The following is a 20,352-nucleotide window of genomic DNA, read 5'->3' as shown; positions in this document are numbered from 1 at the left end:
AAGAAAATGACTGACAGTGGTGGGAAACTATGGGGGTGGGAGGGGAAGGGAGATGGGATTAACGGTAGTAAATATCTGTCTAGGGACGGGGAGACACCTCTTATCAACATGGGTGCCTGAATGGAGCATATTTGTATACCTAACCCTTAACTGTACCCCACAATATCATTTTAAAAATTGATTAAAAAAATAAAATAATAATAATAAAAAATAAAATTAAAATAAAAAAAAGAAAACATAGTTCATTTAAAAAAGTAAATTAGAAAGAGAGAAAGAGGAGATTCATCTCCCAAGGTAGGGGAGGGAGCCAAAGCTTAAGAAAACATGGCCTCCCGTGTCATTTTTGCCACAAAAGATATAGTTCGCTTTTCAGTAGATCAACCAAGCAAAGTGCTCTGCCTGGCGATGAGCACATAGTGATGAGACTGCAGACACGCATTGAGTGCTGGCCTTCTCCTGCCTGCTTCCAAAAGGGTGCCAAGGGAAAGCAGCACACCTTATGATGAAACTCAGATTCACCCCACAGCACTCAGGCAGCATTATGTATTTTCATTCTACACCATGATACGGGGCAGGGCAGGTTTTGGAATAAGCAAGGTTCTTTAATTGCCTAGTGCCTCAGTTTCCTTGTTTGTAAAAAAGAATAACAACAGCACTGGGCTAGTGCGAGGAGTTGATGAGTGAACTGATGTAAAATCTTAGAACAGCACCCAGCATGTGGCAATGATCAATGATAATCAGTAACTACATCTTTCACTCTTATTACCCCTCACCTCCCACCTTTGCTTTAGGGATCTGTGGTCCCATTTTCCTTTCTGTCTTGCTGACCAATTAACCTGGTGTCCATTAGGGAAGGCACAGTTCTGGAGGAGCTGGAGTCCTAACGCATAGGAAGTGGCCAGGGCTGCCCTCAGGAGTATATTACCTCCTGATACCTCACTAAGCCTATAAAGCAGAGGGAAGGGATGGAGCTTCTCAGTGCCTGGCACAGAGTGGGAATCTATTTAAGCAAGAACTGTTATGGCAGGGCTGGGTGTTCTGGGAGTCCAGAAAAGGGCATAATTGAAAGCAGGGGGCACAGGAGGGGTGACAGGTATGGCCCACTGTTGGGAGGGTCTCAAGCAGTTCTAGGGGGCTGAGGCACATCAGGGAAAGGTTGAGGCATGAAAGGCTACAGGCTGCAGACCTGTCACCTCCCCACACCAGCCAGCACTTTGCCCTCACGGAATACTGGCCAGTGTTTGCTACACCAGGCAGCGGCAAGAGACATTCACTGCCCTGGAGTGTCAGGTCACAGAGTCTCACTGTTCTCAACATGGGCAAGGCTGAATTTGGGCTCAACTCACAGGAATCCCCAGTGAGATGAAGACAATAAACCCTGGTCCACCGGGCCTGAGGCCTCCCTCACGAAGACACTGCAGATCCCAACTGCCTGAAAGCTGAGCCAGAGGCTCTTCTGGGTCTGAGAGTGCACTGAGGGGCCTGGACGAGGACTGGGACCATCCTTTCCTCACAGACACAAGGTCTTCTCTGGCGAAGGCAACCCTGACCCCAGAATCACAGCAACTGAAAGTTGTTTAAAGCAGTCACATTGTTTGTGGCACCCTCCAAAGTACTCCGTGATTAAGCAAAGTCTTGCAAACTGCATTTCATATCTCCTTCATGTTAAAATAAGATAATATTCACAAACATTATGATTCATGTATTTGATGGAAAAATGTAAAAGACATTGGTAAAATATTACGTAATAAGCTGTAAAAACAATTATATTAAAAAAAGAAAACAAATTAGATCTATACAATCATTTCAACTAAATTGCTGGCCAGGACAGAACAATTGAAAACTGGTGGGTATTAGAATAGTGGAACTGTGAGTAAATTTTCAGACATTTCCTTTACATTGTTATACTTTTTGTTTGTGCCTTATATTTAAGACCGAGTAAAAAAGCAAAAGAAATGCAGTAGGGCTGGCAACACCAGCTTCAGAATCACCAGCTCCAGGGAGATGGCTGGAAGCCATGGAGTGAAAAAGACGACTGAGGACGAGCGTGGGGTGTCAAGGGGAGGCAGCCTAAATCCAGGGGCCAGAATCAGGGAAAAGAGACATGAAAGGAGCCGCAGGGGGACCGGAAACATCAGCAGTGAAGGAAGGTGTGGCAAAAGTATCGACAACTACTGAGAAGCAGGGGAGGCCGGGACCTTCTCGCAGGAAGGAAATGGGACCTCAGGAAAAACAGTTTTGGGAATGTAAGTGACAATAGGATTCATGACAGGAGGCGAGCACTGTCCATGATCACTTGTATCCTACGTTCTCCATGAAAGAAATGTACCCAGTGCATAGCCCTTTTGCACACCTACAAGGTATTGTCACTGGCTCTCATCTACTCACCTGACTGTCCGGGAGGGGGGATTCCACCCAGGCCTCGAGGGAGCCTCACAAACACAGAGAGGACAGCGGCTTTGTTGCCAAAACATGGCTCCAGTGCAATGGGCTTGGGAACAGTCTGGTGGAAGGCAACAAAGAATTACCCCAAGTGGTGATTCTTAAACTTTAGGTACACAGACAATGTAATGGCCATGGATGCTTACAGGGACTATCAGTTTTAGGTTACAGAAAAAGGCACATCACAGTTAAGATAACCAGAAGGACAAGTTAAAGTAAATAGTAATCACTGAGCACCAGTGAGAGGACTGGTGCTGCCTGCTCCCGTTCAATGGTGGTTTTCATATCCCCTTCCCAGAGATGCAGAAACCACAGAAAAGGGGCCACATCAAGAGGGTTTCTTCTGGGTTCTATACTTTTACTCAAATTGAAATGCCAATCTACAGGAATGGCAGTGAGCGTTGGGTAGATTTGTCAGTTCTGCATATCTCACTCAAGTACAGATGGAGATACTATGGAGACTTTAAGAAAAAAATTCTGACTTATTTCATCTGTCCTTCAGACACTAAGAAGACAAGTCCATTAGATGTAAAAGCTTAGCCGGGCTCGGTGGCTCAGCCTGTAATCCCGCGCCTTTGGGAGGCTGAGGTGAGTGGATTGCCTGAGCCTGCGGATTCGAGACCTGCCTGGGCAGCGAGACCTCATCTCTACAGTAAATCAAAAAATCAGCCGGGCGTGGTAGCGCATGCCTGTAATTCCGGCTACTCGGAAGGCTGAGGTGGAAGGATCACTGGAGCCTGGCAGGTCGAGGCTGCGGTGGCCGGGAGCGGCCACTGCACTCCAGTCTGGGCGACAGAGTGAGACTCCAACTCAAAAAAAAAAAAAAAGATGTAAAAGCTTGTAAAAGCTGGATGCCTGACCAAACAGATTCCGGAAAATGTCATTTTTTTTTTTGCAGTCTTTATCTTGTAAAGATACCCCATATGTTAGTGTCTATTGCTGTATAACAAACGATGGCAAACTCAGTTGCTTAAAGCAATACCCACTTATTGTATCAGAGTTTTATAGGTCAGAAATCCAGACAAGTTCTGGAGGGTTCTCTGCTGAGAGAGAAGGTCTTTTCATGTCTTTCAACAGGTCTAAAAAATAATCCGCTGTCATCTCACGAGGGCCTAATGAGGCTGAAGTCCAGGTGTCAGCTGGGCTGGACTCTGGGGAAGACTCTGTCTCAAAACTCACTAAGGTGGTTGGCAGAATCCAGTTCCCAGTGGCTGTAGGTCTGAGGTCTCCACTTCCTTGCTGTCAGGGGCAGCTCTCTTCTCTCAGAGACCACCTGCTTCATTCTCATGTAGTCCCCTCCACTCCAAACCAGTGATGCATGTATGTTGAGTCTTGTTCATGCTTCCAACCTCTCTGGCTTCCTCTTCTGCCACCAGCCAGAGAAACTCTAAATTTTAAAGTCAACTCCCTTGGGACTTGTATTACATTTGCGAAATCCCTTCACAGCAGTACACCCAGTGGTATTTGACTGAATAACCATGGGACGAAATATTGGGAAATATTTTTCATTTTATGTTTTGAGTTGGGGTCTTACTCTGTTGCCCAGGCTGGAGTGCAGTGCCACGATCACAACCTACCACAGCCTTGACCATCTGGGCTCAGGTGATCTTTCTATTTCAGCCTCCTGAGTAGCTGGGTTGGATTGCTTCCACTTTTTGGCTGTTGTGAATAATGCTGTCAAGAACATGGTGTACAAGTCTCTGAGACTCTGATTTCATTTCTTTTGGGTATAAACCCAGAAGTGGAATTGCTAGATCATATATAATCCTATTTTTACTTTTTCTGGAGAATAGCGATACTAGTTTTCCACAGCAGCTGTATCATTTCACACTTCTAACAACAGTATACAAGGGTTCCAATTTCTCCACATTGTAGGTGATCTTTTTTCTTTGGTTGATTTTAAGATGGTCTCTTTGTCTCTGGAGTTATGTAATTTCATTATGATAAATCCAGCTAGTTTTCTTTCCTTCCTGCCTTTCCTTTCTTTCTTTAACCCTGCTTATAATATGTTTTGCTTTGGATATCTGTAGATTCATGTTTTCCATCAGTTCTGGAAAGTTCTCAGGTATTATCTCCCAATATTACCTCTCCTCCATTGGTTTGGGGATTCTGGGCATACGCAAGTTGGCTCTCCTCATTCTATCCTCTATATTTCTAATATCTATTATATTTTCCATCTCTTTGGCTCTGTGAGCTGCATTCTGTAAAATTTTTTCAGATTCATCTTCCACTTCATAAATTTTCTCCTACGTTTGATATGTTGCTTAACATGTAAACGGAGTTATTTATTTATTTAAAAAAATTCAACTACTGTGTTTTTCATTTCTAGAAGTTCCATTGGTTCTTCTTCAGATCTGCATGGCCATTCTTGACTCTCATGACTTCCTTATCTTTATGATTCCATCTTTTATTTTTTTAAACATTTCATATGTAGCTATATTATATTCTTTAGATGTCAGTTCTAACATCTGAAGTCCTATTTAAACCGATCATCTGTTGTTTTTGCTGACTTATTTATGGTGGCTTGTCTCTTTCTGTCCTTGGTGATCTCTAATTGCTTGATCTTGATCTGTGGGAATCCTACAGGGCTGAAGCGGGGATGTTTTCTTACAGAGAGGATCTGCATCTATCTCAGGTGGCAGTTGTGGTGTGTTCCCAATATGGAACCATTTAAGACAATTCATGGTTCTGGTTTTGGTTTATAGTTTGTTCTTTTGGAGGGGGGGAAGGAGGGAGAGTAGTCCCTGAAGATTTTGTCTACTTCCTGTGAGCTCAGTAACATTCATTTTAAATAAGTATGTTTTATTCAGGATATATAGCTATTTCCCCAGATTATCTGAAATATTTCATCATTTTACCAAAAGCGAAAGTCTTACCACTTTATCATTTTTTCTTAGAGGGGGGAGAGTCAGAATTATTTATTTTCTACGGAATGCATGGTGAATATCATTTTGCCACTTTAAAAAAATCCCACAAATATAATGATAAAAAACAGTAATTCAATTTAGTTATTTTCAAATACAAGGCTTTTTTTTTTTTTTTGAGACAAGGTCTCATGCTCTGTGCGTTGGCACAGTCAAAGCACACTGAAGCCTTTTAAGCTTCTGGGCTCAAGTGATCCTCTCACCTCAACCTCCCAAATAGCTGGAACTACTATGCCTGCCTAATTAAAAAAAAAAAATTTGTAATATGGGGTCTTATCCAGGTTAGTCCTGGCCTGAAGTGATCCTTCTGCCTCAGCCTTCCGAAGTGCTGGAATTACGGTGTAAGGCACCATGCCCAGCCTTATATAAAAGTATTATGGCACAGAGTACTTGAATATCATTACTTATATTTTACAGTTCGCTGAACACAATACTGCTCAATGACATGAAACAAACACTGAAAATGAAAACAAAAGAATAACTGACGCCAGTTTTTTAGCTTACCGTTAAAAGAAAGAAAAAATAAAAGGCAATGGAATAAGGTTTCTGCTCTCTGGTTTCCTAGACTTAGAAGCCTAAGTTTTAAAAAGTTAAGTTACAGAAACTTTTGAGTCACATTCTCACCTTTATATTCCCCCCAATAAGATCAGGAGGTTCTTCATCTGTTTCCAAGGCGACGTTTACAGAGGCAAAGGGACGGCTAGCCATCTGTTGCATCTCTCGAAGAAGTTGCTAGTAAGTAATACAGCAAGCCATTAACACAATGAGTACTGAGGGGATTTAATTAGTGAATACATACTAAAAATACCTCATCCTGCCTGATTCAAGCAAATCAAGTCCAAAATGATACTTTTTGGACTAGGTGTTAGATAACATTATGGGTTGCTAAATTTTGTTGGATGTGATAACACTACTGTAATTATATATTTTACAAGGCCCTATCTGTTAGAAATATATATATATATATATTTTCTGAGTTGGAGTCTCACTCTGTCACCGAGACTGGAGTGCAGTGGCTGCTCCCGGTCACTGAAGTCTCGACCTGCTGGGCTCGGGCGATCCTTCCGCCTCAGCCTTCCAAGTAGCTGGAACTACAGGCACGTGCTAATGAGCCCGGCTAATTTTTGATTTATTGTAGAGATGAGGTCTCGCCAAGTTGCCCAGGTGGGTCTCGAACCCGTGGTCTCAGGCAATCCACTCACCTCGGCCTCCCAAAGCACTGGGATTACAGGCTGGGCCACCAAGCCCGGCCTAGAGATATATATTAAAGTACTGTGGATGCAATACTATGATGCTGCTTGTTAAACACATAAAATTATGTGCCCCAATCCCTTACATTTCTATCACTAGATTAAAGGCAGGCATATTTTATTCCTTCTGAGACTTGGACCAAATATTCACAGAGCAACAAAAACCTGTGCCTCATTACATAGCAGACAGGAACTGAGAGAACTCTTTATTCAGAGAGATGGGGTAAGTTACAAACATAAGCAAATGTGAACTCCTGCAAAGTAGAGGAATAGGCAGGGTTCTGACTTTAGGGAGGCTTGGCTATGAATCTCTGCTCTAACACTCTCCAGATGTGTGACCTTAAAAAAGGTGTCTTATCTGTGGGCTTTAGCTTATCCTCTCTGAAATGTGGTTTCTTCTCATAAGATTGTTATTGGGATCAGATAAGATACTGCAGTGCAGTGCCTCACACATGGTAAATGGTTATTGAGACACAGTATAGTAGAGATTTGCCTGCATTAATTTTTATTAGGGATATTAGTGACTTTCTGGGCATGTTGAAGCTCTGAGATTATGACCTTGACGACAAATAGTTTTACTTCAAATTGCCTCCTTGCAGGAGATGGAATCTTGGGCTGGATAGATCATGGCTCTATTCTAGAAGGGGATTTGTATGTTAAACATTTCCTTAAAATACCAATAATAATATTCCTACATTTCCTAAAACTGTTGGTGCAGTTATACAACAAATATCTGCAGCAACCCTACTCAGGGTTCTGTGTTATTCTAAGTGTGAGGGTCATAGTAAGACAGGATTCCTAGCCTCCTCCAGCTCCCACTCTAGTGCCTTTCTGAAGAGTGCAGGAGAACACATGTAAAAGCACGATCAGGCACAGCAAGGACTAAACAGTGTCTGCTGCTGCTATTACTGTTTTTATAAATAACATCAAATCATTTTTTCTACAATTCTGAGAGGGAATAAATAATGACTGACATTTTAGAAATCATGAAATATATTCTGAATCGTCAGGTTCACAGTTACAGAGAAATTTCAAATCACAAAGGTAATACTTAGTTTATTAGCTGATACTAAGCATAGTTTTTTAAAAACATTTTTAATTTTTATTCTGTGGTCTTCAGGAAGCAGAGTTTAAAACCTTTTTTTTTTTTTTGAGTTGGCTGGAGTGCAGTGGCACACTAATGGCCACCCCAGCTTTGACGTGCTGGGCTTTGGCAATCCTTCTGCCTCAGTCTTCCAAGTAGCTGGAACTACAGATGTGCATTACTACACCTGGCTAATTTTTATTTATCGTAGAGATGAGGTTTTCCCAAATTGCCTGGGTTGGTCTCAAACCCTCAGTGAGTAGACTCAGGTAATTCATCTGCCTCAGCCTCCCAAAGTGCTGGGATTACAGGCTGAGCCACCAAGCCTGGCCTCAAATCTTTTTTCTCCAGGGTGTTTATCTTCTTATCTTCTCTCTCATGTATGTTGCTACCGATTTCCAGTTGACTGTCTTCTGTGTTATTTATTTTTTTATACAAAGCATTAATTTTTATGCAGGCAAATCTCTACTATACTGCATCTCAATAACCTTATATGAAAATAATAATTTTGTTTCCTTTCCAATAATAACTGAACTTCTTACTGCTCTTTCACCTGGTGTACGGTTTAGAACATCCAGAACAAAGTTAAGTGATCTTGGGGGCTACATGATTAGGAACTTCAGTTATAAAGACAGAAGTCCCTAGTTTAAAGTCTAGCTCTGCTTCTTAGTAACTATATGATGGTAAGTTATTTCACCTTTCTAAGCCTCAATTCCCTCATCTATAAAACATGACTAATGACAGTACCTATCTTACAGTGTTGTTATAAGGATTAAATTAGCTAACATATGTAATTCTAGGCACTCAGAACAGTGTCTAGAATTTAGAAATGCTCAAATGTCAGTTATTATTACAACTAACTTGCTGGATTTTATTGGTACAACATCTAGTATTTTCTCATCATGACTGATGCTGGTTATCTAATATTCTTTTTTTTATTTGTTTTGAGTTGGAGTCTCACTCTGTCACCCAGACTGGAATGCAGTGGCACACTCATGGTCACCCCAACATTGACCTGCTGGGCTCCAGTGATCCTTCCGCCTCAGCCTTCCAAATAGCCAAACTACAGGCATGCACTACCACACCCAGCTAATTTTTTAATTTGTTGTAGAGATGAGGTCTCATCAAGTTGCCCAGGCTGGTCTCGAACCTGTGGACTCAGGCAATCCACTCACCTCGGCCTCTCAAAGTGCTGGGATTATAGGCTGAGCCACCAAGCCCGGCCTCTAATACTCTTTATAATGTTAAAAAGGTATTCCTGAGTTAACTATGAGTTTTGTTTTATATTAATTGGTATGAGTGTTAAATTTCAATACTTGAATAAATGATTACTTGGCCTCTAGTAAGAATTTAGGTGTTTTTATACCTAAATTGGTATGATATATTCTAGTACGATTTCTGGTAATAAATGATCCTTTTATTACATTACAATTAGACTGGTACACATATATTCACTATGCAACTGGTCTTTATATGTTGGTGCCAATTTTGTCAGGTTTTGGTATCAAGATTTCTATGCATAAAATGAATCTTTTAAGCTTTCCATCTTTTTCTTTGCTTTGGAGCAGTTTATAGATTTTAGAAATAATTATAAGCACTCAGGCTATCTTCATAAGTTCTTCTCAACCCTGACACTCTCAGGGTCTTCTAATGCCCTTCTTGGAGAGGGTAATACTTTGACAAAGTTTTTAATTCCTTTCCTCATTACTGGTTTACTGTGGTTTTCTACTTTTTCTTGATCCATTTTGATAACTTGTATTTTTTTTCAGAACATTCCACAATTTCACTGGAATTTTTAAATGTATCAGTGACAGAACTACTTAAAACCCTTTAAATATGTTATCCCCTCAATTTTAAAAATAATAATAAAGAGAATGCAATATTCCCTCTATGATAACATCACCCTTACATGGGTCAAAAACAGTGGTGTTGTGGCCCACAGGAGGAAGCCCATATCCTAGAGCTTATCTTAACCCTATTCAGACATAAATATTCTATGAACAGTGCTGAGTGCTTATGAGTTGTGATTTTAGAACTTCATTTCCAAATCTCATCTAAAGGTAAAATTTCTATATAGAACAAGTCACGGCTAATAGATACAGAAAACCAAGGAGAGCATCTAAGTCTAGATCTTATATATGTAAGCATTTCCATTAGCAACAGACACACTGACTAAAAGAAAGGCAAAGTAACAATGCAAGTGAAAGTTGCAAAAGACGACCTATTTACGTTGTAATTATTAACTAAGTTTTTATTTGAATTTGTCAACTGTAAACATTTGCTTGACTTATTACTTTTGGAATGTAGCTCTGGAAACAAATCATGACTTGTTAAAAAATAAAATACAAGTTAAAAATGTAATTAGACACTCATTTATCTTTCCTTGAATAATGAGACATTTTCGAGATGCTTAAATAACTGACTTCACTCTCACTCTTATAAAAAGCTCTTGTGAAGGCCGTGCCAAGACATGTGGTGGCTGGGGCCAAGCTAACAAGCCCTCGGATCTCTGGTGAGCACTGAACTTGGGGTCTGATTGGAAGGATACAACGGGCATATCTAAGTCAACACTAGAGTTTCTTTTTAGGAATCAATAATTCTGTGGTGCAGAACTAGCTACACTTGAGGTGGCATTCACCTACCTAGGTCTTTTGACCATATACTGCAGTAGCAAGTATACTGTAGAACCATGAAATGGCGGCATTGTTCTTACTGTGCATATGTCAATCCATCCATTATGGCTAAACAGCTAACACAGACTTGCTTAAAAGAAAGAAAGGAAAAAATCTCTTACAGGGATTCATCCATCTTTATCCACCAAGGCTTACCTCTCTACGCCTGGAGGCCCAACAACTTTGTTTGATCTTCCAAACCACAGCAGCCACCAGGAGCAAAGAGAGGAAACAACTGTGAGAGAGGAAAGTACTGAATTATTATCCCAGCCCCCAGGATCAGCACCAAGTCATCCATACCTCAAGCCAGGCAGTGAAAACAATCCCCAAATACCAACTCCAAACTTCCTTCCAGTGCTTCCTCACAACAGTGTCCTGGTTCTCAGGGAGCAAAGTATGAGAAGACTTGGGTAAGCTGAGCTTCCCAATCCCTGATTGGACATCCTACAAGGTACTCAGAGAGAGCCCTGACCTCCCACTGGGCCTCTATCAGAATGGCCCATAGTGGTTTATCCCAGATTTTAAAAAATTCTAGGATAATTATAACAAATAATAAGCATGTAATTTATTCAAATTAGCAAACATTTGCTGGTAAAATCTAAGAAAGGAAAAGTAGTTATTAAAATTACAATCAGTATTTCATAAGAGGTAAATAAGAAATAGAAGAAATTTATGTATAATTGTTAACATATATTCAATATTAATTTTAAAATACCTATATTTTTATAAAATAAAACACATTTAAGATGATCCAACTCAAGCCAACAACCTCCTTAAAAATATTAGGAGAAAATCACACCCAGTGGCTTTTTAACTGCATATGATTTCAAAGTTCTCTCATTTGTAAACCAGGTATTGAACAGTTTGAAAAGCTATAGTAATAGCAAAGGGAATGGATGACTTACAGTTAAAAGAAAGAATGAGAATAGCAAAGGGAATGGATGACTTACAATTAAAAGAAAGAATGAGCTTAACAAATAAGCCTCTTGGATAGCTGCCAGAAATAATTTTAAAACTGATATTTTCACTCATTCACTTGTAAAAAGGAGCTCACTATGGAGTATTTTTCCAGCGTGTTAGACACAGATATGAGGCTTTCTGCCCCATGCCATCAAGTTCTCTCTTGTTGAGCTCTGTGTTTGCAGGTTGGGGTCAGCTTCATAAATGGTACCTAACGTACCCAAGTACTGACACCAGGACAGCCCTCCTGGGCCTGCTGCAGAAAGGCACCCTAGGATACTAGGGCGACTAAACCGCCCTTTAACAAATAAAAACCTCAAGATTCCAATAGCCCATTGCCTCCCCAAGATGTACAAGGATGTGACTCCTCCAGTGGGTGCCCTGACAGAAGGGCCCTTGACTCCCCCCAAGGTCATCACTTGGTGGAGAGCCTTTAATTCCTATCTTGCTGGGCCTCTCTGCTGTCCTGACACTGTTAGCCCTTCCTCCTCCCTGACGGCTACATTGTTCTTTTAATCAATATTGTATTGCACCAGGTCCTGTTCTAGGCTCATGGAATACATCAATGAACTGAACAAAGATCACTGTTCCGGTGTGGTTTAGATTCCAGCAGGTGGAGACAAACAGTAGGCAAAATAAATAGGCAAATTACAGAGTGTGTCAGAAACAGTAAGTGCTATAGGAAAAAAAAAGGTGACAAGGGTAAGTGGTTCAGGAGTGCCAGTGGCACTCTCAGAGTGGGTGGCCCTTACTTCCTCAGAAGGTGACAGTGGAGCAAAGACTCAAGGAGGCATGGGAGGTGGCTCATGCATATCTGCAAAAGAACACTCAGACAGAGGTCAGTCAGTGCAAAGTCTGAGACAAGGACATGCCTGGGAGGCTTGAGGAGCCTCAGGAGGCCAGCATGGTTGAAATGGGGTAAACCAGAGATAAAGGCAGAGAGCTAAGGGGTGGGGGATAGATCACATGGGGTCCTGAAGGCATTATAAGGGTGTTAGATTTTATTAAATAGGAGAGAGCCAGTGCAGGTTTTTGAACAGAGAAGTGTCATGATTTAACTTATGTTGAGAAGACCATTAAGGATACAATGGCAGAACCAGGGAGACCAGTAGTCTAGGTGAGATGATGGTGGCTTAGACCAGGGTGGGTAGCAGGGGTGTGAAAAGCACTCTGGAATCTGGACAGGTCAGCAGTTCCATGTTAGACATGCAGAGCTCTGTGATATCTACTAGTCAGCCCAGGGAAGATGTCCAGGGCAGGTATTCTAATCTGGAGGTGGGGTGCCAGGTCTAGGCTAGACATGGCACTTGCTACTGCATATACATGATATTTGTTTTGGTTTTTTTTTTTGAGTTGGAGTCTCACTCCGTCACCCACACTGGAGTGCAGTGGCCACTCCCGGCCACTGCAGCCTCGAGCTGCTGGGCTCTGGCAATCCTTCCACCTCAGCCTTCCAAGTAGCTGGAACTACAGGCGTGCGCTACCACGTCCGGCTAATTTTTTTGATTTATTGTAGAAATGAGGTCTCGCCAAGTTGCCCAGGCAGGTCTCGAACCTGCGGGCTCAGGCAGTCCACTCACTTCAGCCTCCCAAAGCATGGGATTACAGGCTAAGCCCGGCTCTACATGATATTTGAAGCAATAAACCTGGATGAGGTCATCAAGGGAGATAGAGGAGAATGTCCTGAGGGTACCCCAACATTGAGGAGTTGGGAAGAACTAGTAAAGGAGCTAAGATAACTTCAGTCTTTCTTGGTTTTCTTGTATACTTCTGCTTTTAATTATTTATACTCTAAGAGATAAACACGAGGAGACGGCAAATCTACAGGAAGAACACGTAGTCAATGAGGACAGTTTCTCAAGAAAACTGCTGCTGCAGGTGAGTGCAGAGCTGGCCTGAGGCAAGGACTCTGGTGTCCCTCAGAGGCCTCTCCTGGGTCTACTCGTAATACAGAAGGCATGTGCCACCTTTCCCGAGGCCTGCGGGGAGGGGTCTTCTATCCTCACGGCAGACCTGGTAAAAATATCAACTACACAGCTCCATCCACCTACTCCAGCTACAAGAAGTAAAAAAACCAGTATACTAACACAGAGTGTTCGCCTCTCAGAGAGGATCTGTGCATGACTTCTCTTAAGGAAAATGCAATGAAGACATTCTAGACATTTCAGAAAAAGATGTCACTCGCTGATACCCCTCCCTTCTTTCTTTCCCTACCGCTAATTTGAGTACAGATGCTCAAATCAGTGGGTTGTGATTCAGTGTTCATCCAACTGTAGTTCCTCTTATCAGTTGTCTGCTACATTTTTCAATACAAGTATCATTTTAAAAGTGGCTCAGCCTGTAATCCCAGCGCTTTGGGAGGCTGAGGTGGATTGCCCAAGGCCGCAGGTTTGAGACCTGCCTGGGCAACTTGGCGAGACCTCATCTCTACAATAAATAAATATTAGCGGGGTGTGGTAGCATGCGCCTGTAGTTCCAGCTACTTGGAAGGCTGAGGCGGAAGGATCGCAGGAGCCCAGCAGGTCGAGGCTGCGGTGGCCGGGAGCAGCCACTGCACTCCAGTCTGGGTGACAGAGTGAGACTCCAACTCAAAAAAAAAAAAAATTATATCATGGAAAATTTTCAAATATACACACAAGTAGAGAGAACAATTTAGTGAATTCCTATGTCAGCCTACATTACTTAGCCTCAGCAATTATTAAGCCATTCCTCCCTGCAGATGTCCCAACTTTCTGGGCCCAACCAATGTAAACTTCATGTGTATTGATTTATGTTTTGCCTGTAACTTCTATCTCCCTAAAAATGTATAAAACCAAGCTGTCATTCAACCATTTTAGGCACATGTTCTTAGGACTTCCTGGGATTCTGCTACAGGCTCAGGTCACTCATATTTGGCTCAGAATAAACCTCTTTAAATATATTATAGAACTTACATTTTGCTGATGTCATTCAAAGATCATTTTTTTTTTTAACTGGAGTCTCACTCTTGTTGCCAAGCTGGAGTGCAGTGGCATGCTCATGGCCACTGCAGCCTTGACCTGTTAGGCTTATATGATGCTTCCACCTTAGCCTTCCAAGTAGCTAGAACTACCCACACATGCCACCACACCCAGCTACAAAGATCATTCTTAAAGAATAAGAATGTATTTGTAAGCCAAAATAAAATTTTAAGCCCCCTAACTGGCCGAATGGCCCAGACCCCCTGTGGGCCAAGGTAAACCTGAAAAACAAACTCCAAGCCATGAGGGTAAAGGAGGATAGACACTTCTTGTTATATGTTTGCCCTTGTAGAGTTTTAGGCACAACTGAACTGACTCACATTAACATTAAAACAGAGACAGTAAGACTCATAAAACGGACTCTGTGGCAGTAAGATACCATACTCCAACCTGACTCTGGCACAGCATCATATGATAGCAGACCCTAAAGGAAATAAAAATAATTTACCCCAAAATATGTTTCTTTGACATATTTTGAAGTGACACTGCAAAGTCATCTCTTGGTGGAAATCTGCATCTGTAGAGAACATCTTTTAAGATATTACCTGTTCTCTCTGAAGTCTCCTACTTAGAGGCTTCATCTACATATCAAGACCTTGGCTTCCAAGACCAGCTCTTCTTATCTTAACTCAAGCATTTCTTTTACTGATTTCAAATTCTTTAGCCAGAGCTTAACACTTTCTACCAATTGCCACTCAAAAAATCTTTGAATCTACCTATGACCTGTAAGCCACCTTCCCTCAGATGTCCTGCCTTTCTGGGCCTGGCCAATGTAAACCTCACAAGTATAGATTTATGCTTTGCCTGTAACTTCTTTCTCCCTAAAAATGTATAAAACCAAGCTGGGCTCGGTGGCTCAGCCTGTAATCCTGCACCTTTGGGAGGTTGAGGTGAGTGGATTGCTTGAGCCTGTGGGTTCAAGACCTGCCCGGGCAGCTTGGCGAGACCTCATCTCTACAATAAATCAAAAATCAGCCAGGCGTGGTAGCGCGCGCCTGTAGTTCCAGCTACTTGGAAGGCTGAGGCGGAAGGATGGCTGGAGCCCAGTAGGTTGAGGCTGCGGTGGCCAGGAACGGCCACTGCACTCTAGTCTGGGCAAAAGAGTGAGACTCCAACTAAAAAAACAACAACAACATATAAAACCAAGCTGTAATCCATCATTTTGGGCACAAGTTCTTAGGATCTCCTGGGACTGTGCCATGGGCCTAGGTCACTCACATTAGGCTCAGAATAAACCTCTTTAAATATTTTACAGAGTTTGGCTTTTTATCAACATATTTCTCTTTCAGTACTAGACACTAATTCCAGGCTATGGGCTGCACACTTTCTTTTAGCTTCACCCCTATGGAGAAAACAAGTATTTTTGGTCTTTTTGTTACAAATTTGTCCCTGTTTGTTTGAGGCTTATACTTTTCCTGAAAAATTCATGCCTTGATTTTGTCTTTCTTTCCATCATTTTAATGGTGTTTTTTGAAAACTCACAAAGTGAGTGTTTGGGAGACATCTGTTTGTTTCTCACCGGGTTAACTGTAATCGTGCAACTAGAATTATTTATGTAGTTAGTTTTTAGAGACAAGGTCTTGCTCTGCCATCCAGGCTGCAGTGCAGTGGTGTGATCATAGCTCACTGTAATCTTGATATTCTAGGCTTAAGCAATCCTCTTGTCTTAGCCTCCCAAGTAGCTAGGACTATGGGGGGACATGTCACCATGTCTGGCTAATTTTTTTTTTCTTTTTTATAAGAGACAGGGTCTTGTTATGCTGCCCAGGCTAGTCTCAGACTCCAGCCTCAGCCTCTCACAGTGCTGGGATTAGAGGTGTGAGTCACCATGCCCAGCTTTAGGTGTTTTGGGGAGTGTCCTGAACTGATTTCTCTTTCCTTCCAGAAGGTGAGGTCTTTAAAGAATGGTAATCTTTCCTGCCTTCACAAATCTAGCTTTCCTAAACTATGACTGTATCTCTTGGTCTGGCCTTGACCTTCCAGCCAGCCTGAACACAGAGATACCACTGACTCTTCCCAAAGTCCTGGGATTTGCACTTCACTATTCTGGTTAGAATTAGGTCCAAAGTAGCAAGACCCCATGTTACTTCTATTTTCTGGAAAACAAAAGCTATGGAATTGACAAAATGTTGGTTGTCAATATGACAAGAGTCTTAGCAGAAAACACTGTACTTGTCTACATCAGGAATTCCCATTACATTCCTTCCTTTTGGGGTGGTGGTGTGACATCACTAATTTCTCTGTCTTTTTACCCTCACCCAAATGCTGCCCTCTAAGGCACCTCTAACCCCAGCCAGAGGCTTTCACAGTGTTAGTTGTCTTTCTTCTTACTAATAAGTCATCATTCTAACCACACCAGCACATTACCTTCCAGATCACAAAGCCCTTTCACATGTATCACATCGTTTTCAGAACAAACAAGTGGGAAGGTCTCATTATTTCCCTCTTTATATGTTAGGCTTCTGCTTGAGGCTGAAGAAGCATCTCATTATGATATAAAAGTCTTAACAAGTGTGTTAGGATCTACAGTTTACTTCACTGTGCCTAAGTCTAGAAGCATTTTTTTCTAAATCAACTTACACTGATTTTTTCATCTGAATCACTGAGCTCCCCCAACCCTCAACTCTAATTCTCTTTTCTGTATTATATGAGATGTTCTGCAGAGTGCCCAGGATAATCTGGGCACTTTCCTTTTCCCTCTATTCTACATTTTAAATTTCTCTTGACCTATTTAACTTGCTCTGGGAAAATATTTTTTCCTCATGATCATGAAAATACTTTTCCTATTCTTAGCTAAAAGTTTATCATCTTTAGTTCATAAATATCATCCAGAAAAATTAAAGTTCTGGATTCTTTTCCAAAAGTCCAACCTTGACAAGGAAGAAGTGATAAAAACATCACCTGTCCTTGTTTACTACACAAGATGCGGTGGTCCCTAAAGATGCTTCCTTGATCAACTCTGGTGGTGTCATTCAGTCTTCCAGGGACTGAACTTCTAGCAGAAGTGGTCAGTCTTCACTGCACTGGCACTTGGCAGCAGGGTTGTCTCATTTTGTACACATGTGCCAAGAATTTAGCATACCTGCTAAATGGAGCTTCTGAGTTAGCATAGGCCTCGAAAGCCCTTAAAAGAAGCATGAGCATTTTTCCCTGGGAGAGGTTGGTGGCTATGGTCGTCCTTCTCCTGAAGGTCTAGTTTACTTCCCATAAATATGTTAGATGCTGAAGGTGTGTGTGTATACAGGGGTGAACAAATGTCCCTGCTCCCTAGAAGTTTAGAGTCTGTGGACACAGGTATTAAGCAAGTAAACATACAAATATATTATTCAAATTGTGATAAGTACCATGACAAAAAGTAATAGTTTGATGGGAGAGAAGAACAAGGGGAGCCCATTTAGCCTTGGGGCTCCAGGATGGTATCTTGGAGGAAGTGACACCATGCCAAGATTTGAAGGATGAGTATAGCACAAAATATATATATTTGGTCTTTGTTCCCAGTTCCTGGCACAGAACCCTAAACCTTTGGAATTTTGGGAGTGACAGGAATGTCTTTCATATGCTAATGAGATGACTCATGGAGAGAAGGGACCTAAGGAGCTTCAGATGGTGGCTGGTATCAGAAAAACCAACTATGTGATCAGAGAGAACTTTCAGCTCTATCCCCAACCTTTAGGAAGGGGAGAGGGGCTGGAGACTGGGTTCAATCACTGGCCAGTGGCTTCATGATTGAAACCTCAATTAAAAAAACTCCACATGACAAGGTCTGGGGGAGCTTCTGGGATGGCAAACATATTCATGTGCAGGCAGGGTGGCTTGCCCAGAGGGCATGAAAGGTCTGTGCCTACCTACCCCATCCCTTGTCCTGGTCATCTCTCCTATTTGGCTGTTCCTGAGTTGTATCCTTTATAATGAAACTGCAATTTCAAGTGTAGTGCTTTCCTGAGTTCTGTGAGTTGTTCTTTTTTTTTTAAATTGGGAAATACAGTTTATTTAGAAAGTTAGAAAGAAAGAGTGAGAAAGAGGGGAGATTCACCTCCCCAAGGTAGGGGAGAGGGCCCAAGCCTCTGTGAGTTGTTCTAACACACTGCTGAACCTGGGGGGGGCATCAGATTAAGTTGGCCTGGCAGAAATGGGGTACCCTGGGAACCCATTTGTGGTGGGGGTCTGAAGTGGGAGCAGCATTGTGGGACTCAGTCCTTAACTTGTGGGGGTCTAACTATGGATAACCCGAACTGAATTGTAGGACACTCAGTTAGTGTCAGAGACTTGGAGAACTGGTTGTTGTTTGGAAAAATCAAAGAACAGATGAAGGGTAGCAAGAAGAGGGTTCCAGAAAGAGGGAAAAGCATGTACACAGCTCAGAGATGGGAAAGAGCTTGGTGCTCTTGAAGATAGTCTATGTACAGAACAGAGAATTGTGTAATATGAATGTGGAGAAAGAAGCCGAGGCCAATTCACCCAGGACCCTGGATTTTATTTTAGGTATAACAGGAAATAAGACGAGGGGATAGAAACTAGTTCATGATCTTAAAGGTCTCCTCTGGACTTCCTGTGGCTTGTTGAGGGGTCAAAGTCATCTGAGAAGGTCCAGGTCCATTTGTGGTGGCCAGCACCAGTGTGGTGGTGGGGAGTGGAAGTGAGGAGCTCAGGATGTGATTCACAGCTGTAGCTCGGGACGTGGTGATGGAGTGCCTGCTGGGCATCACTCAGAATAGTACATAATTTAAAACTTATGAATTGTTTATTTCTGGAATTTTCCATTTATGTTTTTTGGACCATGACTGACTGCAGGTAACTGGAATTATGTGAAGCAAAACCCTGGATAATGGGGGACTACTGTATAGAAACATGAGTCACTCTCAACACAAAACTTAGATGGGTTGTGGGGATGGCAGCCTGACTGGAGAGGGATGAAAGGTAAAAAAGGTGCTCCTCACCTTGATTCACTGACCAATTTCTGGAAGCTTATCCATTTAGAAAAATAATCAAGCTATATCAGATAAATAAAAGACAGATAAAAGAGAATCTGCTATTAAAAAGCAATAATAGATAAAACACTTATGAAGAAAATATGGGAAAAGACTGATAGATTTGCCTGATGAAAAATACCATAAATGTGATTAAAAGACAAACAAATGACTGGAAGAACATGCACACAAAAGTGCTTGCTACTAGATACAAAATATAAAGAGCTCCTAAATTTCAGTAAGAAAAAGGGCAAACAGTCTAACAGAAATATGAGCAAAAGATAATTCAGAGAAGAACTATAATAAGCCAATTAAAACAAAATGTCATTGGCGCCATATATATTGGTAAAATTAAAAATAATGGCAATGTCTAGCATTGCTGAGAGAAAGAGAAATAGGCAGGCTCATTCTTGCTGCAGGAGTGTAAATTCATGCAATTGTTCTGAGGAGCCATTTGGCAGTGTTTTCACATTTTGATACAACAATTACAATAAGTCCCCTATATACGAACCCTTCAAGCCACAAACTTTCAAAGATGTGAATGTGCAGTTTTTATGTATTATTTCTCTCCAGTATAGCCTGTTAAATACACACAGTACTTAATATAGCCAATTGTATTAGTTGGGGAACCTAGGCTAACTTATGAATGCATTTTCAGAATGGAACTTGAACATAGGAAAGAGTTCTATTCAGAGAGTATGTTCGTAAGTCAAATTTGTAACTCCAACAAAGTTAGCCTGCGTAGCCAACTAACACAATTGGCTATTTGAACTGTACTACAATAAGTTTATAATACTTTTTACACAAATATAATACATGAAGAAACAAAAAAATAAAATGTACAGTATCAGCCGAGTTCCGTGGCTCAGCCTGTAATCCTGCGCCTTTGGGAGGCTAAGGTGAGTGGATTGCCTGAGACCACGGGTTCGAGACCTGCCTGGGCAGGCGAGACCTCATCTCTACAATAAATCAGAAAATTAGCCGGGCGTGGTAGCGTGCGCCTGTAGTTCCAGCTACGTGGAAGGCTGAGGCGGAAGGACCGCCAGAGCCCAGC

The 20,352-nt window shown here is 41.8% G+C and overlaps 1 protein-coding gene across 1 annotated transcript in view; it reads right to left on the bottom strand.

Annotated features, from left to right (window-relative positions):
* The window catches only part of ATRN (attractin), a 55,319-nt gene that overhangs the window by 7,992 nt on the left and 26,975 nt on the right, over window positions 1–20,352 (bottom strand). The window contains exons 2-4 of the mRNA XM_021716832.1: window positions 10,529–10,607; window positions 5,991–6,098; window positions 2,389–2,503 (exon numbers count right to left, since the gene is read on the bottom strand). Of these exons, the coding sequence (XP_021572507.1) occupies window positions 2,389–2,503; window positions 5,991–6,098; window positions 10,529–10,607 (302 nt within the window). The remainder of the gene's footprint in view (window positions 1–2,388; window positions 2,504–5,990; window positions 6,099–10,528; window positions 10,608–20,352) is intronic.

The sequence above is a fragment of the Carlito syrichta genome, unplaced genomic scaffold (genome assembly GCF_000164805.1).
Source record: "Carlito syrichta isolate Samal-C Ts95f unplaced genomic scaffold, Tarsius_syrichta-2.0.1 Scaffold309007, whole genome shotgun sequence".
NCBI classification, from domain to species: domain Eukaryota; kingdom Metazoa; phylum Chordata; class Mammalia; order Primates; family Tarsiidae; genus Carlito; species Carlito syrichta.
The sequence above is the reverse complement of the archived record's forward strand: the minus strand, read 5'-3'. Positions and strand labels throughout refer to the sequence as shown.